The 24,727-nt window shown below is 39.5% G+C and overlaps 1 protein-coding gene across 9 annotated transcripts in view; it reads right to left on the bottom strand.

Moving 5' to 3' along the window:
- Positions 1-24,727, bottom strand: part of RASGRP3 (RAS guanyl releasing protein 3) — a 61,455-nt gene that overhangs the window by 21,861 nt on the left and 14,867 nt on the right. For 3 of the 9 annotated variants that reach the window (XM_055816615.1, XM_055816622.1, XM_055816613.1), the window contains exons 2-10: positions 21,646-21,725; positions 8,930-9,120; positions 7,279-7,379; positions 6,614-6,678; positions 5,301-5,432; positions 3,869-4,016; positions 1,376-1,549; positions 847-963; positions 267-542 (exon numbers count right to left, since the gene is read on the bottom strand). In XM_055816615.1, coding sequence (XP_055672590.1) covers positions 267-542; positions 847-963; positions 1,376-1,549; positions 3,869-4,016; positions 5,301-5,432; positions 6,614-6,678; positions 7,279-7,379; positions 8,930-8,999 — 1,083 coding nt within the window. In that variant the 5' untranslated portion in view covers positions 9,000-9,120; positions 21,646-21,725. Of the gene's footprint in view, positions 1-266; positions 543-846; positions 964-1,375; positions 1,550-3,868; positions 4,017-5,300; positions 5,433-6,613; positions 6,679-7,278; positions 7,380-8,929; positions 9,121-14,611; positions 14,681-18,239; positions 18,338-21,645; positions 21,726-24,727 lie in introns of all 9 variants that reach the window. The other 6 variants (XM_055816620.1, XM_055816619.1, XM_055816616.1 and 3 more) reach the window with 4 other exon arrangements.

Genomic DNA, 24,727 nt, shown 5'->3' with positions numbered 1-24,727 from the left:
CACAAATACAACCCTCTTTCTGTCATCCTTAAAATAACTAATTGATATCAGTTGATATCCTGTTGCTGCTTCCAGCTATCACATACTACAATAATGAAACTCTCTTTGACTTCATTCACACCTTATGTGAACTTGTTTCAGTTTTGTATTCTCTCCCTTTTCTTCTACAAAATAACAATGTGCACTTATCTCTATAGATAGGAATATTCCTACTGACATTCAACATCTGAACAACAGAAGAGAATTCAAACATGCTCAATACTTACGGTTAGCAGGTTAATTAAATCCATATTAGGCTCTAAATGATGAGAGGCAGTTTGCAAGGAAACCAGTTCACTCAAGGTGATGGAAAGCTGCTGCATTTTCACTATGTTAACTTTGTTCTCATCTATCCAGTCGGGAAAAATGACATGGACAGCAATCAAGTCTTTCAAATGAACTCCTAAAATCGGAATTTTGAAGCCAACACAGTCAGCAAAAGCCTTGCGGTAGTTGCAGTAGTTTCCATTGGAAGAGACCAGCTCTGTCATTTCATTCCAGTCCTAGAAACAGCCACAGAAGCAAGTCTCTGTGAAAGCATTCATAGCATTTCCTTAATCTGTTTTACATGAGCACAACTCATGTCAGGGTGTCGACAGTGTTAATTTCCTCTCTGGCACTGGCAATCAAGCAGAGGATCTTGGTGAGCTGATCCTTCTCCACTGAGAGGAATGCACCAAAGGGCCTTTTAGATGCCCTGCCACGATCCAAGTATTGTGCTCGTGAGACACCTGCACTGCAGAACCCGTCAGACCTCAAAGAGGTGATGTTCTGCTCAATATCTCTGTATTTTGCAGTCCACCCTACCTTTGTGACTTCTGAAGACAGATGAGAATGAGTTTCTTTCAGGCGAGAGATAGAGCTGTGGCTTAGTCCTCCCACAACTGCCATCAGTGTGTTGAAGTTCTGAAGGTGAAGGAGCTTCTGCAGGAGATGAATCATGCAAAATTAAAAATCAAGGAAACACATGTGGCAGCTATCCAGTGTCACACACGACAAGCTACAGAAGACAACCTATCACTGCTAAAACAGAAATCACTAAACCAGGGTACATATGAGAATAGTTCAGCATGTCTTTTTTTAATTAACTTAGCTCCAGAAGAAACATGCAATAGTGACAGTTACTAACTAGAATACAACAAAGAAAAGTTATTTTATAGTTATGTCTGCTAGTTAAAAAACACAGACATACCACACCTGAATAAATAAATAGCCTGCAGTGGTGCTGAACAGACTATTCACTGAGGAAACAGCCCAAAGAGCACCCAGTTTGTTTACTGCTATCTCAATATTATTGCTTTATACTGGAAGAAAAACACTCATATGCAAGACTTACTTGTGCAACATTGATAAACTTCGTGATTACTTCTGCCCTTTGCTGGGGTGTTGGTTTGCTGAGAACCATGAGCTGGACCCATTTGGAGATACCATTAAATAAAGCAATAGATCTCTCCAAAGTAGGATTGTTCTCCAAGCAGCCATGGATCACATAGCTTTGGTAGTCGGTGAACTAATAGAGGAAAGACATTTTCAGTAAAAAGAGTGGACAACTTCAGAGTCAAATTGAAACTTTGATCATTTTTTTCTTTTAAAAGCTCCTTGTGCTGCACATCAATTCTTTCTTAAAAGTTTGGTTTTTGCTTTTTTTTTTTGTGGTTGGGTTTTTTTTTTTACTTAAATGTCAACTTTAGTGTTGTGTGGCAGCTAACGCAGGAGCTTGCATGATGAGCATGGTTCCTACTTCCATGGAATTTTCTTTCCTGTAATTTACTCAACACTTACAACATTTTATTCTGTGTAGTTTTACTTGACATGCCCATGGCACGATATTCTATAGGAATTATCTAGCGCTACAAGCAAGAAGCATATAACAAAGAGCTTTCATCCCACTCCAATTTCCTGACAAACTCCATTGTTGATGTAAAGAGGGAAATCTCGGCCCCACTGAAATCAACAGGAGCTCTGTTACTTTTCACAGGAGCTTGAACTGCATCCCAAGAAGCTAACTATGCACTCATTTTCTTCCGCCTATGTAAAAAAATTCTGTTGCACAAGGAGCTACTTCTGATAAATCTTACTCCTTTTGATGTCATTGTTCAATTCCTGTGTATTCATGGACATGGTTCTACATGGGAGAGCTACGGCTTGCAAGAATTAGATTTCCCTAAATGTTTGGAAAACATTTTCCAGCTGTCCCTTAAAGACAGATTTGCAGAAGCTTATGATGTAACTCCAGCTCGTGTAGGGAGTTGCTAGCAATGCCAGCTAACACAGGTGTCTTGGTCTAAGATGATCAAAAATTGCCTGCTAGAAAACCGTATGATGCATATACTCTTACACAGCAGGTGCCTGTCTCAGAACTGCAGATAAACAGTATTTCAGTGTTCAGATACTTCTAAATATTTTCTGTGATAGTTAACACTGCCCTTTCTCCTCTCCCATATTTTTTCAAAATAGGTAAAACCAAAGCCAGGATTCAGCCTAATTGTCTTCTACAATTACATAGCTTGGAAAAAACCAAGTAGTACAAGATTAATTAACTGCAATTGGCTGCAGAGAAACATCTGAAATAGCAAAATTTAAGCTGAAGAATTAACAGACAAATTAGGAACAAGAAGGAAAAAAAAAATTCATTGTAGGTCTGAGTTTTCCTCCTGGAATTTCAAAGGGAATTAAAACGTATCTTCAGTCTAGTCAGAAATCCATGCCTTTTTTCTTGTCCCTCCCTCCTTCTTTGAGGTTAGCATTACACAGATCACAGTAGGGTGTTTTCCCATGATTTGAAGTCTAGAGTTATAAAACTTTGAACATTATTAAATGACATCAAAAGCGATTCTATTTAGACTGGTTTCAGCTCTCATTGATCTCTTTTTCCTTCCTCTTTTGAAACAAACTCACTCACATATTTTTCTTAGTTTGGATTTCTTTCATGCTCCTAAACACTTTTTAAAAGTCTAATTTTTTTTGCTGAAGAGAATTTGTCATCTTGAGACCTTACTGCTTCAATTTGCCACCAGATACAGTGGCATCATGCGACCTTTTCACATGGGTATCTGCCAGCAGAAATCAGCATTTCTTTTGGCATTTGGGTTACTCATTTGTTTTGCTTTAGTTTCTACTTTCATTTTCATCCATTTTTGCCTCTTGTTCTTGTACAATACTGTGTGAAAAGAAGCATCTGTATCTGAGTTTCCTACAGAACCAATATGGGAGAAAATATTCTTCTGCACAGGCAAGAACCTGTTCTTGCAGGTTTTCAAGACCCAACTGGCAAAGTCCCTGAAGAACATGGTGTGTCCCAGAGCTGACCTTGCTTTGGGCAGGGGGTTGGCCTGGAGGCCTCCTGATATCCATTCCAACCTGAGTGATCTTCTGATCCTAAGCTGGCAAATGAAAGGACAGTTTCTGAAGAAGTGGTGGGGAGCGAACAGAGACTATAGAAGGACTATATATATTTCAGTCTCTTCAAAAATTATTCATTGCAAAGACTGATGTTTACTAAAAAGTAATTATTTTCCTCAGAGGAAAAAAACCCCAACCCTGAAGATTTTGAACACTAATATCAGTTTAATCAATTGCTGCAACACATGGTAGCAGTAGCATTTAGTGGTAATTTTTACCCAGGATTTCTCCACAAAATTAACTTCTGTCACCAAAAGCATCAGTCATGAAAAAGATAAAGGAAGTGCTGGTGCAGCCATGGCTATGCTCATTATATGAAGGATTATAAAGATTTACTACACTGAAATGTTGAGGGGAAAAAGTCCTAAGTGTTAAAACATATGAATCAGGCTCCTAATTGCAAGTGACAAAGTTGTAGGCTTCTTACAGAAATTCTCCTAAAAGATTTATGCTCCAGAAAAGTGAGATGTTCAGCTAGCTCAATGGGCTCCAGATGGTCAAACAGCAGGCAGGCTTTTCCTTTCTTGGAAATCCTCTTCCTCTGTGTAACTCTTCTCATCCAGTCATAGGAAGGACTGCAACAGCAAAATAGGTATAAATTCTCAATTCTGCTTGGGTATATGCGAGTGTAGCCCACAGTTTGCACACATAGTAGGAAATTACCAAGAGATAGACCATGAACTTTCTGATCTGTGACATCCAGCACATAACAAACCCTTGGAGTAAGACCTGTTCACAAGCATAACAGAAGATAAGAATTTTGGAGGCACTACTGCAGATGATAAATAACGGCAGGTTTCTATCAGAACTAAAAGGATAACATAGTCTTCTGTATGATACAGGAAGCCATAATTAAAAAATGTTTTGGAAATACAAGAACAGGTCACACAAAATTCTGATAAAGAATAAAAAAAAAAACAAAACCAAAAAAGACTTGCATAACATCAAAGATTAATTATTATTCTGTAAGACCACAGATCCATGAAATAATGGAATAACAGAAACAGTCAGTCAAACAGCTAACAAAACAGTAAGAAGTTGGTGGATAAAAAGGACAAATCATTTGCTTACAAGCAATGGAATAATTCCTATCCATATACAGTAAAAGCACTTCAGAGAGCAGAAAGAGGTTGCTAACAATATTTTAAAATGAAGATTTAAGATTAAATATTCACGTGATTTCACTGCTATTTTTCGTGCAGCATTTGCTGAGATTAATAGTGCTGTTCTTCCAGGTGACTATGCCATTTTTAATTAAGGAAAAATCACTATGCCTAAGAAAATCTACAATATCAGGTGAGACACAAGAACCTGTCTGGTGATGTTTAAAAGGTAACTTTCATTTCAGCATGTCAAGGAAATAGCAGTTTTGGTGCAATAAAACTACAAATATGAATGGTGAAGATTATCCAGTTAAATCACAGAAAAGAAGTACACAGAAAGCCATTAGAAAAAATTAACAGGTTACTGATGACACAACAAAAAGGCCTCCCTGTGAAAATGCAAGATGTATACAACAAGCTAGTCACCGCATCGCTCGTCATTCCATATGAAAAATTACAGGAAAAAAGTAATATTAATCACATAATTGGCACTACCTTTGATAGGAAAATTATTTTTTCCCCATTAATATTAAAAAGCTACATACAGATAAGAATATTCTCTTTACTGTGACACTACAAGTAGAATTTCAAATTAATAACAACTTCAAGTTTAGAAGACAATATAACCTTTCTGTAACTCCTTTTTTGCTCTCTCAAGATCAAGATGGCCCTTAATATTTTTATGTTTTGCACAGAACTAGAATTCTGCTATTACAGAGACAAAGAGAAAGAAGTTGATGCTCATGACACCCTTACATGCTGGAGATATCAATGAGATGGATGTGATCCTCATATCCAAGCTGGCTGGCTACTTCTCGAAACTCTTCAGTCAAACGAATCAGCCCAAGATCCAAATTAAACTCTGCAGGAAATTCCAAAATCCAGTATCTGAAATACACAGACAGCGGTTAAGAGATGCCCAGGGATTCAAGCATAACATTCAGTGGCTGCGTATATGTACATACAATTTTTTTTTTTTAATAGGACTTACAAATATTTCAGACCCACTGGGCAGAGAGGGTGGACTACCTCAACCTATTGCTTCTGTAATTATCTGTGACATTGAAGTAGCAAAAGCCACTTTATCATATGATTTCCTTTGGTTAACACACCACCACACAGCAGCATTCTAGTGAAATGCAAAATTAAAGTGATGCCTTAGGTGGGACACACAAAAGGCACATGCAGTGTCCTGACTCATGATGCCAGGACACCCAGGTGACACTTGCACTTAGCCCTTTTCCATGTGAGACACTTTGTCTGCTCAGAACAGATTTTGCAATGAAAATAAAAATGTGAATTTGAGTGGCAGTTCTACCACCATAACCATGTAAATGGGATGTCTCCTCTGCTATTTAAGGGGGTATGGAAAAGGCTTTATCAGTCCTGCTTTCAATAACCCCCTTCACCTTTCTTCACAGCAATATAGCTTAGTCCAGAGGATGGAAGAAAAAAACATTTGTTTGAGGGAAGCAGGTTATATCATGTTAACTTCAAAAATCGGGGTTTCTCTTTTATGGGGAAATGTTCCTACACAAGCACAGCTTGTACAGGACACATGAAAGCTTTCCCACAGAAACAAGGTCAGAGACAGGCAGTGGAAGGATTAGAACATACCCAACCTGTAATAGCTGTGGCGTCACTAACACACTCCTGTCGTCATAAATTAGGGAGGGATTGCGTGGACTGAAGCCAGCAGCCTACAGACAATTGTCCTCTACCACACTAGATTACATCTTGAAGCAAAATGTGACTCTGTTCTGTCTGGCACTGAACTAGTCTCCCTCTAAGGGGTGTCACACTCAAACACTGGGTAAATCATACTAAGTTTTCAATCAGCTTTTTAGCTCAATTCAGTTAAGTGTCTTAAAGGCTGGGTGGATCGATTTAAGTGTTTTCAAAGCACAGAAAGTCACTGTTCACTATGAACTGGAGATCAAGGGGGAGAGGGGAAGAAAAAGCTTTCTATTTCCATGGTTTAGTTTTAATTTTTCACAAAAAGAAATTATATTGATAGTATTCACAAAAGCATAAACCCAAAATCCTTAAAGGGCCAGAAGCATGCTTACCTCATGAAATAGCAGATTTTTAATCTGAATTCATTGCAGTTCTCCCCACTGGCATCTCTATATGTACACTAGTTAAAGAAAGCTTTGTGTACCTTGATTCTGTAATGTTTTTATCAACAGAAGAGACTGACACTAGACCAGCTGAATAAAAAACAGTATTAAACTTTTCTTCTAGAGATAACCACAGTATGCTCTGATATTTCATTCACTTTCACAGCATCTTTGCGGAATAATACCATTTCCTAGCTACCACTTCGTTATTTGCCCTGAATATTCTGCTGAACAGTTTCTTGCCAGCTCTGTCTAACCAAATATGATAATACTTATGAAGTCTTTAAGAGGTACAAATGACATGTAGGTGCTTAGCTACCACTGGAAGTTCATAGTAGTCATAGGCCAGCCCACTGGATACATTTGAAAAGTTATCTTGGATGCATATTTCCACTTACTTGAAGTTAATGCAAAGTATGCCTCAGTATGCTCGTGCATATGGAAAAAGTCCACAAGCAGTAGCATAAAGAAGCTCACAGACTTCCATCTTTTAGTTTGAAAAAAATTCACCTCTAAACATTGTCACTAATTGACACATTTTTACATGCAGTCACAGAAACAATCTGCTTTTGACGTTGCAATGTTGATTTGCAAGGCTTTGTGAAAGGATATGTGGACAGCAGCTTGCCAGCCAGCTCTGTGGAAGGCAGATACCACCGGTGCATTAAAAGAAAGGTTCTTGGCAAATGGCTGGAGCACCGATTGCCTTTGTCATCTGCAAAAGAGAAACAATGAGTTACCCATGTTATTCATGAACAGAGAAGAGCTTTTATTGAGAGTATCAGATAGGAAGGATCAAAGGTGGAAATGTTGGCTCATTATCTACCAAATAAGTAGGAAACAAAACCAAAGCACAAAAATGCTCCTTTAATGGTAACAATTGCTAGACTGTAGTGCTAGGTATTTAAAGGGACACCACCACCCCCTGCCCCCCCCCCCCGCAAACCAGCATAGATAACAGGCCATAGCTACAAAAATGTGGCACGGGCACTATGCTAAACATTATACAAAGAGACTGCCAGTAATCCAAAGAACAAATGCAAAATTAGTTCACCAAAAGGACGGGAAGATAATTGACGTACAACCACTTCCAGTATTTGCTTTATTGCAGCTTTATATCTCTATGCTAACTATCAGATGGTTAAAAAAAAAAAACCAGAACTGCCTCAAGGATTTCAATGTCAAAACAGCACCTCACATCTGTGCCCAGGGTCCCATCTCCAGCTGCCTTACAGACCTTTGTGTCTTTGCAATGTAGTCACTGAAACCATGGAAAGAGTTATTCCCTGGCAGGCTGGCTGACCATCAGTCTTCCTCAACATCTGCAATCTTAGGTTATTCTCTGTCTGTCACTCTTAATTTTAAAAGACAGTACATGATATGCATGTATGAAATGGGAACCACACATGGACTATACTTGCAGGAGTGTGTATACAAGGAAGAGAGGCGTGATTTCTAACGGACAACAAGTATATGGGCTCTGCTAATACTTCCATTAGGTTTTAGAACAACAGGTTTGATAGTGGTCTACAGAAATGAATATATGGGGATTCACTACAGTCAGTAGGCATGATCTGTCCATCCCCCAATTATTTAACCTCTCTTACCTTTAGATACTTCTTTCTGTCCACAAGGGAAAAAAATGTAATACCTCATTCCAATCAAAAGCTGTCCTGCATTTCAAGAGAATCTAAATGTAGCTTAGTTAATTTCAAAGCATTTAAGCCCATCCATGAGCTCATCTGACTGCAATGTGACACATGTCGTGATTAATGGTGTTATGGATCAAGGACCCATTTCATCACTTCTTTCCTTCAGACCTGGTACATCACATTTTAATAAGAGTAAAAAGATTACATGAACTATAAGTCATATTCTTGCCAATTATTGCATGATGATTTGGAAAACCTTTCCAAAAAAGGACTGGTCAGAAATGCAGCTGTGTAACCAACCACTCAAGACAAAGATCAGTGCCAGAAATAACTCCTTGAATAATTCAACTAAACACTTCTCTTGGTGAAGGCCAGCATTTTAAAAACCACTATACTCACCATTGTGCAGTATCTGTATTAAGAAAATTTAATACAGTATGCATGTGTTTAAAATTCTGGCCTCTGTGATTCTGGGCCAAAATGAAACATGGAAAATTTTACAGAACAGAAATGTTGATTGCCAAGGGAAAGACTGGCTAAATCAGAGAACAGCAGGGATTACATTATAAGATGGATTTCAAGAATAGCAAAGTAAATTATTGAAAAAGCATACCAAACATTTCAATACAAGTGTTCAAAAGCTCATCTAATGTTGCAGCCTTCCCAAGCGTGTTTGACCCCATTGTCCTTTAATTGTTGTCAAAAAATATTAGACATTTTCACCAAGTAGAAGGATGCTTCTTCAGCTGTGCAGCTTTTTCACTTTATTGTTGGTTGCATTCTTAGCTGGACTTCAAGGAAAATCTGAAGAAAGTAAAATAAATCATAATTATATGACTACATGGAAGACTTATCATAGTGCAATGTTTACAGTTCAACTCATCTTTTCTATAAACTTTTTCCCCTGAAAAATACGGAGCATGTGAAAGACTGCCATAAGCTTTCCCTACATTCCAGCCCGAGTTTTTAAAGTGTTGTCCAATTGTTTGTCCACTAGCACAAAATAAATCCATAGCTAGGGTCATAAAACAGAAACCAGATGGCAAATGAGGGCACGCATGTACAATGACGCACATTTTGTTCAGGTCATTTTATTTACACTTGATAAGTCACTTTTTGTTAATAACCCTGCTTTTATGATTTTAAGCATAACCATTTTTCCCCCTAAGTTTACCAGTTCATGGTAATGCTAATGGTCTTAATTGGCACAGACCACATAAAATGTTTCATTAAGTTCACAGCAAACATTAAACTAGGAGGCAATTTTTCAAATAACCTTAAGATCAGTCTCTACAGTTTTTAAATAAATGTTCTCATGGAAGCTGAACACTCACGGAAAGCTGAACACATAGAGAAACTTCTAAATTGTACCATACATCTACTATGCATTTAATTATCACATATCCATTTACCTAAAAGATGCACAAAATGGAAATAATTTCCCAGCTTATATTTAAAGAAGAGAATAAATCAGTATTTTATTGTCTGTGTGTGACTAAGCCCCACTACTGCCTGACCATTAGTGTTTGAAATGTGACAAACAATTACAAAGTAAATCCAGCAACTTTTCTAGAAAAAAAAAACAAGAGTAGAGCTAAAACAGTCCTTGAAGCAAAAAAATGCAAAAAAAAAAATTTGGGAAATTTCTTTTCAAAGGTTCTTGCACGTAACATAATTTAATGTTCATCACGCAAAGCACTGATGAACCATATAACTGCTTTAATTCGCCTACAAATATAAAGTTTTTCTCTGCTGAAAGGGTTGTCAAACATTGGAACAGGCTGCCCAGGGAAGTGGTTGAGTCACTATCCCTGGAGGAATTTAAAAGACCTGTAGATGTGACACTTGACACACAGGGATGAAGTTTAGTGGTGGACTTGGCAGTGCTGGGTTAACAGTTGGACTTGATGATCTTAAAGGTCTTTTCCAACCTAAACAATTCTATGAATCTACACTATTATTTTCAGATGGGTTCCTACAGCCAGGCTTTTTCTGGTCCCATCCAACAATGGATTTAGGCATGACACACTTTTCCCTGAAGCTGAGAGAAGGGCCCTGCAAGAAATCAGCACAGCTTACTGTCAGTGCACACACGATGCTGCAGCTTGGGTCAGCCAACAGGAAAGCTGAGCAGAGAGGTGCAAGCAGTCAATCCTGCCCCACCAGTGCCCTCCTCCTAGCCAGAAGAAAGCACTTTCCTCTGTTTGATGGTGCAAAACCCCCTTTTGAAGGAACACATGCCTGTTTTTTCCAGGATTCACGCAGAGCTCCTATTTGCAACAAATTGGGGGAAAATATTCCCTTCACACAACAGTAAGCAGTCAGAGCGCTCACCTAAGAAAAAGGGGAAGGTGGATACACAGTGGTCCTTGGCTTTGAACCCATGCTTGGCATTAACACAAAAAGCATCCTAACAGCTCTGGGGATAGCCTGGGTAGCCTTAATGCTTCCTGCTGGAGCTGTGCCATCACACAAACCCCAAAGCTGTCTGAAGTGGACCAGAGAGAGAATACAGGGAGGTACATGGCTCTTCAACCTGCTGGTCAGGCCACACATGAGCCAGGGTTACCCTAGGTTCAGTCTTCCTTCCCAAAACTGTTTATACATTTAAAGTGAAGAAAAGCGAGTAAAGCACTTGCTTGGTTTACTTGCATTGAGAGTTAGCCAGCAGCTGAGCTGTGTTCTTCAGGATCACAACTTTGTACTTTGGCATCTAACTTTTGCTAGAATCCCTTTGTAAGTAAGTAAATATATAGAAGTAAAGAACTTTGGGCATGTTCGTCCTTTTTGACCTTCCCCAAATCCTTCTCTACGTGCTTCAACTACCAGCTTGATTTTTCACAGACAGCTAGATAGCTTTTCCAGCTTTATCTGACTTAGTTTTTTCTTCAAGAGGAGAAAAATGAAATAAATCTTAAATTGGCTATTTCAAAATACTATTTAGTCAGCTCTTTAAAAAACAGAGTTGAGAAAAGCCAGCGCATTTTCTGCCTATCCCTTGAAAATTGCTGAGCATGAAATGTACAAAGGAAAAGATTTGATCTGGCTTTTCAGTTTTTTGTTAGTATTACCGTCCTTTGTAGCATACTGCATAGAAGAGCATCATCTGTGTCTTCTGTTGGCAACAGCTCAAAGGCAGCTATATAGTAACTAACATGTAATGCTCTGTGGAAAATTGCAGGAATTTTTTAAAAAAATATATGACAACTACTTGACTAGTGGATACCTAGACCCTGATGTTACAGTAACATGCTCCCAAACAGCCTATGTGGCCACTAAAGGGTTTTATTCTCATAACGTTTCTAAAAGAGTAAAACGTTTCCACTGGAGGAAGAACTGGCTGACTGGGGCTAAGCCACATATCCACAGCGGAGCCAAAACCTGGGATCACATCTCTGAACTGCAGATGCCAACTACCACCATTACATCATTATTTGTGTGATTAAGCACTGCTGTTCTACTAGAACAATAAATGTCTTTTCTAGATCATGCCACAATAGTATCCAACCACACCACCGACTCTAGAGATGGAGAAGTAAAATACAACTATCAATTTAATCTACATAAATAAATTATATTCTGATAGTCAATGTTTCAATGCAAGAGAAGCACAAAAAGAAAATAAAATCATAGCAAAGCTTTTCTATATGAAATAAGTGGTTCCTATTAAAAAAATGATTGCCAAAGGTACAGTTGCACTTCCAAATAAAGATAACCTTGAGAAACTCTGCCCCCAGTTGCTTTCCAACCTAAACATCTCATTGCTGTCCAGCTGTTTCAGGAGAATTCAGGAAAGCTGGGTAAGAAAAACAGAGTTCACTCAATGACATCACACAGTTAGTAAGTGATTGCATAGTATAATGAAACTAAAAAAATAAATTTCTGCCTTATAATGATTATAAAAATTCTGCCACGTGCTGGGAAGGGATTTCCTGGTGATAGTCAGGGATTGGTGAAGGCTACAGCAGTAGGAATTTGATCAGTATGGACCTCAGCACTCCTTCAAAGCCTACAGCTTTGTCTAAAGGACCCCCTTCATTTAGGTAATAGATACAACAAACCAAGTCATTCTATCAGGCATGTAATGCTTTATTTCATGAAATGGTACCATTATGGGATGCACACTTCCCACCTGGGAGGAAGCAGAAACATCTGTAGCGATGTGCCCAAAGGCAAGAAGTTTGTGATGGACTGACTACAAAACATACAGTCCCTTCCAGGTCTCGCTGTCAGCCTGACCGCCACACACACACAGGCAGTTACTTTGAGCAGGTGGCTTTCCTTGGTACTCTTGTGCAATGTAATTGCATTTTGGAAGTCTTGAGATTGCACTATTGTGGACAATTTGTCTTGACAGATGTATTTAAAACAAGTGTGCAGGCTGTGAGCTCTTGAGACAGATGTGGTCAGGTGTAATACATTAGTTTTGGAAAGAAACAGGGTACCCTGCCAGCAAACTTGTGGTCTTACGCAAAAGCGCCAAATGGTGTGAACAGAGTGGTCAGCATGCAGCCAAGTTTTAAATGTTGGCTACTGTCGTTAGTAAAACCCAAAGACATCACTTTCACTGCTGGAGGCTACTAAGGGGAGGTCCACACCTACAAGCTATGGCAATTTAACTAATACTAAAATGTCAAGCCAGCACAAACCCCTGTGTGGTCACCACTTTCACATGGATTTCAAGCAAGTTATATTGGTTACAGGTGCAAGCTAAACCTATAAGTCAGGCTTAAAATAGGCTTAAATTTGACATACAGTAATATTTATTTAGCTAAATGAAATTTAAACAGTTTTTTAGTCAAGCCAAAGTAAACGTACGTGTAGCATTTTCCCCATTAATTAAACGTGGGCTATTTTCCTTCTACTTAGGGACAATAAATAAAGCCACATGCAAACAGTTCAACTTTGACACACAGGCACCTCTACGGATCTTAGTTTATCCATAAACTTTCCAGAGGCCTGCACACAGGAGACTCATATCCTTTACAAGATTAGGACATTCTTGGGGGCTTAAGTAAGCCAGACCTCCCCTTGTCTTCCCCCCTCCAAGCCTACACAACACATCACTGAATGCTTACATTAAACTGCTTCCACCTGGCTGCTGCAGAAAGAGTGCTAAATGTGAGCAGCCAAACAGGGAAACAGAATAACAGTGTGCAGAAAAAGAAGCTTAGAAGAAATAGAATCTCATGAGAAGGTTTAAGGACAAGTTCCCTTGACACACCTTTTTCCTTTGTCCTGTAGACGTAGTGGAGGCTCTTGCAATGAAGCCCTTCCTTGTGATTAGTCTCCACACGTATTAATATAATCACCATAACAACAATCCCAGCTGGGACACACATAACGGCTGCATCTTTTCCTACACAGGTGCAATCAAGGCATCTGTTTGGGCTCAAGTCAACACAGGTCTCAGGTTCGCTAATGCATGGTTCCTGAGACTTTTTTCTCTCTAAGCAGTTAAATATTTCATGTAGGTGGTCAGTACCAGTTTATTTATTATAGTACACACAAATCCATTTCTAGAAAACTCTGAGCAAGTGACATACATGATCAGGTTTCTCCAGCATCTGACACGTACTGAAGCTGTGCTAGGCAGGAAAAGGCAATGGTGCAGGTTTGTCAGGCAGCCTAATGCCACTGCTTCTGTCCCAGGCCATGATCTCAACCATCACACGCAGCTGGCTGCAGGATGGCACATCAGGCTTACTGATGGCACTTGTCATGCAGAGCAAAGACACAGAACAAAGGAGAAACTGTGGCACTGCTCCATGAATGCAAGATACAGGCCTTGCTGGGGGCAGGAGAGGAATGAAAATATAATTTGAGAGTCCTGGGCTCATCTGATGTGACTCACCAGTACTCATTCACCTTTGCTACACACCCTTAGACAGTAGTAACACAATAAACCACAGTATCTGTTTGCACCCTATTACTTCGATTCACTCTCTTTTCTGGATAAAAGAGGAACTTCAAAAGACACTAAACAGAGTGGGACATCCATGGCTGAAAAAGGGAGAGAACACAGGGGTGGTTAGTGGTTATGTGTACACTGCTGGTATATGGCTAAAGCCAAACCTCACGTTAGCAACAGACACTGCATAGGATATTAGTGGCTCCCCAGCTCTACAGTCTCCATGGGATAAAGTTTCACCTGCTCCATGTCATTCATGTACCCCAAACCAGTGTAATCTCTGTAAAGCTTATCTTATTGGCAAGTAACATAAATATTTAATTACTGATTTGGGTATTAGGAAACAAAAAGGACAAATATCAGAACATCTTTCCTCCCACTTACCCATGCTTAGCTTCACTCCAGACACCTCTCCTTCCCCCTTGTTATATTGCTGCAGGTTGCATCCAGTCCCTTTGGTGAGAAAATGAGCAGTGCAGGAGGTCAAGATCAGTACACAGCAGTTTCTCTCTGCTGCTCCTTCCTTCTCACTCTCATCCTATGCTCCAGCATGGGTCTTCTACGGGCCACAGTCCTTTCAGGGAAGTACCTGCTCTGTCACAGAGCACCTACTTGTTCTCTGACCTTATTATTCCCTCTGTTCTTCCCTCCTCCTCTCCATTCCCTTGTTCTCTTCATGTTCCTTCCCCCTCCTTGGCATTTTCTGCCTTTTCTTAAATTTGTTTTCACAGATGTGCCACTAACTCAGCTGATGGGCTCAGCTGCAGCCTGTGATGGCTCCCTTGCAAAGACAGCTGGAAGTGGCTGCGTCTGACACAGGGCAGCCCCTGGCCTTCTCCTACAGAGGCCGTGCCTGCAGCTCCCCTGCTGCCAAAACCTTGCCACTTACATCCCATGTAGTCTAAGGGATGAGCCCTTGTTGCCGTAGCACAAAAGTATGCAAGATATATATTGTCGAAACGTATTTCATTATGCTTAATTTTGAGAGATCACTGAGCTAAATATTTACTTTCAGGTCATCACAGGTCACTCAATTAACATAGAAGGGTATTATAAATGGTCTCGGGACCTAGACATTTGTCCTTTTATAGGAACAGAGGTTAAATGAACAGGACCACAGGTAAGAAACCAAGTGGATATACAGATCTGCTCATATTCGCTACCAAACTATTAGCTCAGAGCCACATAATGCCCTGTAGAAGTTCATAAATTAGCATATGAGGTACAATACATGCTGACCTAACATGAAAAGAGAAGCTTACAGAAATCATGAGGAATGCTAACGGACAGTCACACGACCAAATACTTTCAGTAATCAGAAAGTCACTTGATTAAGGCTTGAGCTGCTTAGCCAGCATTTTGTTCAGCATTCTTATCTCTTTCTGTAATATATAATGAAGATGATTTCTGAGACAATAGAAAAAACACCCAGCTTACCTCACTTATAACCCCCCTAAAATAATGGATAGCTTGATAACCGGATTTGTAAAAACAACAAACGTTTCATTCTCAGTTGCAATTCTAGCATTTTATGGAACTGGTTATCAACCATATTTCAGCTTTGTCCCATCCACTTCTGTATTTGTTTCCTCAATTTACCATTTTGGCATTTGCCTCTATAAATGTAACTCATTACAGGGTAATTTAAATGCAGTAATGACAGTAAAATCTGAACATACATCCTTGAGTTATTCCAGGTACTATGAGGATATCTTACTTCCACTTGCTGTGCATCAAGGTAGTACAATTGCCCAGAATGCGTCAGGTTAAAAGGAAGAGCTAAAGGAATACTTTGTCTTCAAAAAGAGGAAAACTTTCAGCCACACTTCTCAGCAGATTTGTCACAAAAATTGTTTTGCTATTCCCAGTAAAGCAAAAATACAATTACAAATATCAGATATTTGGTTAACATGTATGACGCCTGGGGACGCAGCTCTTCTGAGGACCTTTGCCCTTCAGAACATTAGAGATCTCCAACACCAAAGTACAGCCCATCAGGAGAGGACAGCTAACAGCAATAAGAGTTCACATAATCTTTTTTTCAGAAACCAAATCAATGCACTGTGAATACTTTTTACAGGTTATACTATTGCCTGTAAGCCTTCAGAGGAACTTGGCAATTACCTCTGCTATTCACAGACTTGCGTACAGCTCTTCACAGTCTTTCATAAGTCTGCTTTGTAAATCTATTCAGATAGGTCATGTCAGGGGAAAAAAACCACCTTATCAGCATATATTCTTCACTGGTTACACTGTTACATGCCTTTAATGAGACTGCACCAGCCCAAGCAAAAACATTTTTTTAGTTATTTTAAAAAATGTATGGTGAAATAATCAACTCTTCAGTTCTGAAAGACAAAGATCCAGTATATTTATTATCATATAACTGTTGCAAAATATTTTCACATTTTATTATTATTTACCTTTGCCAGCTCTTAAAGTCAAGCTAGAAAAATCACACTTATTTATTAATTAGATTACTAAGAAATCCTAGGCCCTACTTACCTAGACCTTCTGATATGTTCCGCTTGGAGATCTACATTTCCCCCCCCAAAGCTCATTTTATCATCTTTTTAACTAAGCCAAAATTCTTCTATAGTAGCATAGTCCCTGGGTAGCGTCTTTTTTGAATCTGTTAAATCTCCCAAGAGTTATGACAGTTTTAAGTCAGCACTGCTTTCAGTTTCACACCACTTTTCAGTCAATTTTAAGCCTCTACCTTATATTAACATTCAGTAAGTTTGGTATCAAAGTTCCTGCCTGACAAACCCATGGTTTCCAAATTGATTGTCCCTTGGAAGAAGCTTTTTCAACTCCACATAACTCTGTTATTTCCAGTTATTTCCCACTGCAGACTAACTGCTTATGGCATGATACTTTCTATGCCCATGCTGGCAGACAGCCACATTGCCAACATCTGAGCCACACATTATAATGATGCCACAGGAATTACAGACACATATGGAGCTTCTCAAGCATGTCAAGCCTTACAGGCTTGTGCTGGTCACCTAAAAAGTAGAGATTATAGCTAAGTGTCCCAAAAAGCAAGACATCAAATCACATCCCTTCTTCCCTTTTTCATCTCTGCCGTACAGATACCAGTGAAGGGAGACTTCAACACTTCCTACCTACCTGCTGTAATTTCCAACATTGATGACCGTATCTGATTTCTCACTCTTTCTGGCTTCTGGAATTCCCCAAGCTGAAGAACAACTGCAGCTACTAGATAACTACAATAACTACAGTTATTAGATGCAGTTACTGCATCTAATAAAAGCACCGATATCACCTTGTAAAAAGGGGAGTTTACGTGCATGTTTACTTTTTCTTCTTTGGCCCTGTTATCCCATACATTACCTCACATTTCTCCCCATGAATGCACAACCTGTACCTATCCCAGTGTGAGGAGTTGCCTCCCCGTGTAGGGAGAGCAGTTTTGCTGCTGACCTTTCCTCCTGTGACTACAATCAAAACAGGGGTCAGCTTCAGAAATATCTTGGCCACATATTTACAGCCTGGGAAGTACTTATCAGTGCAGTAAATTGAAGGCAGCAACTGGCAAAACAATAAAGGCAGGAAGAGGCTTTCAGAGACTTAAGTAATGGGAAGCTGGATGTCTGAGATGGAGCAAGACAGAGTTAAAAGGACAGGGGGGCAGGACAGAACTTTGGCTCTTTTAGCTCATTTGGCTGTTACAGTGCATTTCTAATGGAATCAACCTTTGCTTTCCCTTTGATGAATGTAGAAAATGGTTCACATACAACTGCTATTTCACCACAGATGTGCTAATAGGCCCCAGATAAGGAGACAGACTGGACCAGTTGCTAATGGCCAGTAACCCTTCTCACTCCCTGGTGGCAGCTTCCCATTCATTTGTGAGCAGTCACTCTTTAAAGAGAGAATGCAATTTAAAATGGTACACTAGAAAACACTGACAGACACACATGCCAGTACACAGACCTGCTGTGTGACCCTAGGAACTCATGAAGATTGATGTCTGCTGCATACTCGCATGAATCAGGGATGTCTGCCTTGTGCGGTGCTATGGTTTTGCATCTGCAAAAGTCATTGATGACTCACAACTCCCAGGCAAGCAGACATGCACAAAAGCTGGTAAAAACACAGCCCAAAGGTCAGGAGAGATCCAGCATCTTTTGCTGTGAAATTCTGTCAGCAGATGTTGGCTATCAAAATACATAAGCAGTTCCTTACATCTAGTTATTTTCTATGAGTTTCCCCTGGGAAGATGGGTGAAACAATGGCAGCTTCGTATTTCTTAATGATGCAAAGACAGTATTTTAAACACAGGCATACAGCATTTCTTAAGTCAGTTCAGAGATTTCTAAAATAGTGAGACTCCAACAGAGAAGAGCAGGGAATAGATTATTTGCTCCTTCTAGCATGGCTGACTAGATATGGTACTTTTTTTCCGAGCTAACAAAGCAACTGCCAGCCAGCTGACTAAACCTTGTTTCCTTACTAAGCAGTCTAAGAAACATATGTCAATATGACTGTATGAAGACACAGAGCAAACCTCTAACACTGTTTACGATACAAGAAGTCTACAGAGTCCAGGATGCAAGAACAACGTCACCAAGTTGATTACTATATCCAAGCTGCTGGAACCGAGTGAGTTTTATTAATAACCACGTACCTTCCTAACAATAAGACAGTTTGCAGCCAACAAGCTAAACGCCTTCTTCAAAAAGAGAGTAATGCCAACACAGAAATTTCTCATCAAAAGATTTGAAACACAAATATAAGCTCATCTGAAGAAGGTGCTATATATAAATATATACAGAACAGCAAGATAGAAAAAGGGGAAGGAGCAGCGTAAAAAAAAAATCTATCTCAAAGAAAAAGAGAGGAAAAGCATCTCACAGCTCCTGCCTTAATAAGTAATACATTAAACAAGTAACTCTGATCTTTAGTTTGCTAATATTATTTTGGTAGTTAAATATTTATTGTACGAAAGAATATGTAACACAGGATTGCAGCCACACAAATATCCCACTTCCTCAACCACAGAACACATTGCTACAATAGGACTTCAGAGAAACACACCTTACCAAAACTCATTAAGTTTGCAATGCCCATGTCTTAAGATACTATACTGTAATTCTCTAAAGCTCATGTATTTGTAGTACAGCCTGTATTTTCTGCCTCAAAGAGTAAGATTACAGAAAACCCTAAAATGCGTACTTTGTGGGGATGTTATGACAAAGATTCACCATTATTTGAAAAGCAAAAAGAGCAGTTGCTTACTGTTATATATACTCCACCAAGTAGCTTTCTGGATGTGGAGATAAAATATCAAGAGTTAATTGGTAGCATAATGTTTTGCAGTGGCTAGTTCAGACCATCCCAAATACCTGTCACCTTCATGAGTAACCTGGAAGATACTCATTAAATTCATCCAAGCCTGTTTGCTCTGTATTTATAGAGGAAACTCATAACTATTTACTCCTTAGCATGTATTTATCAAATGTAAGGAGCTTATCAGAATTTCTTGAAGGCTCTGCTTAACTCCAATAATGATTAAAAAAATGAATAATCCTGTGGCTACATGGTAAAGCTAATATGAAGTGAAAAAAATGGTCAAGTAAGGGGAGAAAATTAAAGGTCAGGAGGTGTTAGGAAGATGGTGATCTGGAAGCTGAGACAGAGGCTTAGAGACTTGTTTTCCCTCCCCCAGTATTCAGCACTGAAAGACTGACTGCTATTGCAGTCTATAAGCAATGTCTATAAGCACTGTTATACCAGATAACCATGCCCAAATCAGAGTTTACACCAATTTCTGAATCAATATAGTTAAGTCAGTGAAAGAATTCCAGAAGGAGCAGATTTTGAAACACAAACATGAAGCAAATTGCAAAAGAGCCTTTACTTAAGTATATATTAACCTGAGAACCACCTCTCTTATTTCGGTTCCGCAATGTGAGCTGAGAACTAGATCCAACAGAAGGATTAAAGGCCACATCCTGGCTCCTTTCACTTCCAGTGCTTGACTCCAGGGGTGTGATTCTCAGCCTAGTCTCTCACTTCTCACCGCCTCACCCCAGCAGGTGACTGCCTAGAGTTTTCAACCTCAATATTGAAGTCCCCGAATGCCCAACAGAAGCCTATCAGAGTCAGCAACACCTAGAAACTTTCTGCTTACGTCATTGCTAAATCCTTTTGGGATCTGTACACCAGAAATTCTTCTGCCTTGCCTGTTTTAAAAATCCTCTATTCACAACTAGCACATCACTCCCATACTAGAACAGTGCAGCCGTGATGCCCAAGCTCTTTATCCAAGGCTTCTGAACACTCCTTAAAGCTGTGAGAGATACAGGATCAATTCTTCTCATTAGTGGAAGGGTTGTAAAACTCCTGCTGTCTTGGCTGAGACTACAGAGTAGATTTTCTAGCCCCAAAACATTAATGAAATTCTGTATTAAATGAAATAATGAAGTTTCTTTGGGGTGCAGGAAGAAAGCAAGCAACAGCATGACTGTATAATTTAAGAGCAGGAGCACTCACTCAAGAAGAGGGGGAAAAAAAGTGAATTCTAGTTCCTGCCCCAATGCCTACTTAAGATAAAAATATACAGACAGTCATTAGGGCAGGGCCTGGAAACCAAGAGTTTTAGGAAGGGTGGCAGCTGTTCCAGGAAGTATGTATTCATGAATTCGGTAAAACAGAGTATGAGTAAGCAAGCTAAAGTAGGCAAGACATCTGTAGCAGAGGAGATTATTATTGGTCTTTTGAGGAAGCTATTTAATGAAAAGTGTGATAAGGCTGGAATGTCATGGCTATTCTGATTTGGATGAAAAAAAATCACTATATATCCAAACAGTAAGTTGACTTAAGCCCTAGTTTAGCAAAGATGTTCTGATGTAATTTGCCCCACCAGTAATCAGCTACGTATTTGCATAAACTGTTTTTTTTTTTTACTTCCCACTAGCAACACCAGAAATTTCCAAACAAGCTCTGTGTTCAAACACTGGGTCACTGCAAAACAAACAGGACTTACCAATGCATGCCATATGAACCAGCACCACGATTACGGATTGGATGGACTCGTTATGAATGGAAGCCTATCTGTAATAATGCTCTTTCAAATTAAGGAAATTCAGTTTGGTGAGACCAGAGTTTAAGCTAGAGAAATGTTATATATTTTAAAAAACACGAACAAGAATGTAGCATCAATGCAAAGAATATATGCAACCTTGGGTCATGTGTCAAAAGCAGCCTCATCAACATGTTTAGCAAGCATGTAAATATACTCAGAGTCAGTCACATTCAATCTATTTGACCATGTAACGACTGACTTAAATACTAGCCTCTAAGACTGATTCCTGCATTGAAAATCATCAACCCGTTTCAGACATGGGGAGCAAAATGTACTTCAAAAGGAATGGAAAATCCTTATTCACCTCAGAGATCCTGTTGCTGCACACACTTCATGCACTTGAGATTCTCTTGCACAAGCCCACCGCTACTCCAAGTGGAATATCTGTTTCCATAGTAGGGGTTGAAAAGAGAGGTAGTTTTAATAGCAGCGGAAGGAGTTGTATATGGAGAGGTAATGATATACATAACATAATATCAATATATATTAGCTACCGGTATATTAAGCTTGGTATAGCTTTTGTGGTAGTCCAAAGCAGATATACTGCTGAATCACTAGTATTAAATTTGTGTTAAAATGATACAGTCATATTCTGTTTGCAGGAACTAAATATATAAAGTATCTGATCAAGAATAGCTCAGGTTTCACTAATATGGCACAGATTATTATGCCTGGCAGGTTCTTGAGATGTTGCTTGAGAAACTCCAGATCATTAGTAAAGGGAATATGCATACATCACAGGTGGGACAGTACAGTGTAGAGAGTCAAACCATTTCACCTATTTGAATGTGGTCAGACGACACTGCAGCAAGGGGAGCAGTTAATTCAGAGAAGTGAGACAGCAGATGGCCACCAAAACAACCAAAGTAATTCTCAGGGGTAATTGTATTTTCTGCTGAGCTGTAAACATCAGTGTGGGTATTTCCACATGCCCACACTTTGATCCTGACCCCATACGCACTTAGAGGCAAGCTGAGCTTTCTGAAGGGACCACTCATGAGTTCAGCTCAGCAAATACTTATGCGTTTGCAGAATTAATCTTTGTATCTGCTGGACTCACCACATTTGTTTTGTCGATATTGCCAGTGCTTTTAGCTAATACTCTTTTACCTTCATTAGAAGAGAAAAATTACCCCCTGTTCCAATGCCTCCAATATGGTAGACAGCTGGTTTGTAGATATGTTATAGCAATAACCAAACCTATTAATGAAAAAGTACTACTGCATTGGCTATTCACATTGAATAGAAAAAACGTAGAGAAAAGCAATGAACAGCAAAAATCAGAAGACTTGAGAATTTGTCTCAGCATTTTTATTCAAATACTCATGTATAAGACTCTGCCATTCCTGACTTTAAAGAAAGGTCCAACATGAAAATGTGTCTAGCAAACCGAGTGGTGAAATTATACAACAAATATGTTAACAGAAAACATTTTGTGCAAGTTGTTTAGAATACCTGTACAAATGTTCTGTGGCCAGGCCCAGACAGCTTGGGAAAAAAGAAACCCACACAAGTACCCCTTCAGTATTTTTAAAAGTAGTTTCCTCTCTTTATTCAGGAACATCCTGGGAGTGGTTCATCTGTATAATGGCATTTTCAGCTAAGGAGAGAGGCTGGCAAAACTGTCGTTACTCTTCAGCTAGGTATTTTGCTATAGAGCAGAAATATGCCCATTCAGAGAACTGGAAGGCTGCCCCCTGATCACTTCCTCAGAGTAAAGGAAAAGGATTTAACAGGAACCTTACAAGGCTCTCAGTGATGTGAGTGTGTACTGAGCTTCTGCAGAGACAGCAATGGTCATGCTGTTACCAAATCTCCTCTATTACATAATAAAAAAAATTCCAGGATGAACAATTTCTGTTAGGTATTGGACTTTCTGAAGATGCATCGATGGGAAATGCAAGGGCTGAGCACTTCCCCCAAACAAAGCATGCTGACATTTAATTAACGTACTTTCATGCCTATGCAGACCTGCTTTCACTTACATGAGCATAATGGCGGGATGGGGGGGGGGGGATGGGGGGATATATTAAAAAAACTGAGCAAGTGTTTTTGTGAGATCAGGGTATTATAAAATAAAACTGATGGTACAGAGTTTGTGTCTTCTGCTCAAGTGCAAAATCAGTGTATGCCCAGTGGTGTTCCATGACTGCTGCTGCAGTAACAGAAGTTGCAGTCGGCATTCATCAGAAATGCCATGTAAAGTGAGGAGAGCCTGAAGACTGCAACACTCATTTCTCAAAGCAAGTAGCCCTACCAAACCGGGTTGAAATAACTGCACCCTTGAGAATCTTGTAATGTTGATCAAGTTTTCTTTATTTTGTGGACAGAGGATTTAAAAGTCTAGTCATGAGTCTTGAATTTAATTCAGAATAAGATACAGTAATGACAGCTGGAAGCTGTAAATAAAGTAGAGGCTTTTACCTTAAATTGTGCAGATCCAGGTGAGTTATTCTCCTTTACTGTAAATGACCTTAATAATTAATAGTATAGAGAAACAAAACTGAGCTGTCTTACCACATTTCTTTGAGACAATTCAGTGACCACTGTGACATATTTTCATACATTATTACCTGATGGCAAGCACTGCTATCTAATGTTTACTATGCAATCATCACTAGTTCCCTTTTATACTTAATTCCCAGGGATGCCTGAGACTAAAATCAGTTGCTCCAGAGGCAAGTATAGCTGGCTCATAATCCAGCTAATGCAGAACCATATGGCTTTATATCAGTCTTCTGCACCAACCCTGGCACAGCAGTTGTGCCATAGATAGGGAAGAAGGGGGCACAGCAGGAATGGTTTGAGCTCCTATCTATTTTCTGGTGGATTTGGGGTTTAACTTAGGTTCAAAGCATGGTCCTTCAACAGTCCTTTTCACCTGACTGGGCAGTTTGCTTAACAGACAATATTAATCACAAACATAAAATACAATGTCTGGAAACAAGCACACTGTGGCACAGTCTTACCCAAAATGCAGAACTCCTACAGTTCTCCAGTAAAAGAAAGTTGTTGTGGGATCAGAACAAAAAAGCGACAGTGGACCATTTATTCTCCCTGCACCACACAGGATGAAGACCTGGACAGAACTGAGGGGCCCCATTGCAGCCAAGGTTCCTGGGGGATTAGGGGCTCCTAAGCACAAATCCAGGCACCTCAGGACCCTCCTTGTAGGCTTGCCCCATTCATAGCATCATGTGCCATCTGCATGGGAGGGCTGCAGCGTAACCGCAGCCTGATAGTACTTCAGCTCTTGGTTCAAAGGCAGTCTACCCTCGGAGACACGAATAGGCAGGAAGCCAGGCAGATTTCTGGATTTGTGAACAATTGAAACTGATCAACATTTTCCTATAAAATTTCCAGTTAACAGGCAAAGCCATAAACTA

The sequence above is a fragment of the Falco peregrinus genome, chromosome 11 (genome assembly GCF_023634155.1).
Source record: "Falco peregrinus isolate bFalPer1 chromosome 11, bFalPer1.pri, whole genome shotgun sequence".
Lineage (NCBI taxonomy): Eukaryota > Metazoa > Chordata > Aves > Falconiformes > Falconidae > Falco > Falco peregrinus.
Note: the sequence above shows the minus strand (reverse complement) of the source record. Positions and strands in the feature narration are given on the sequence as shown.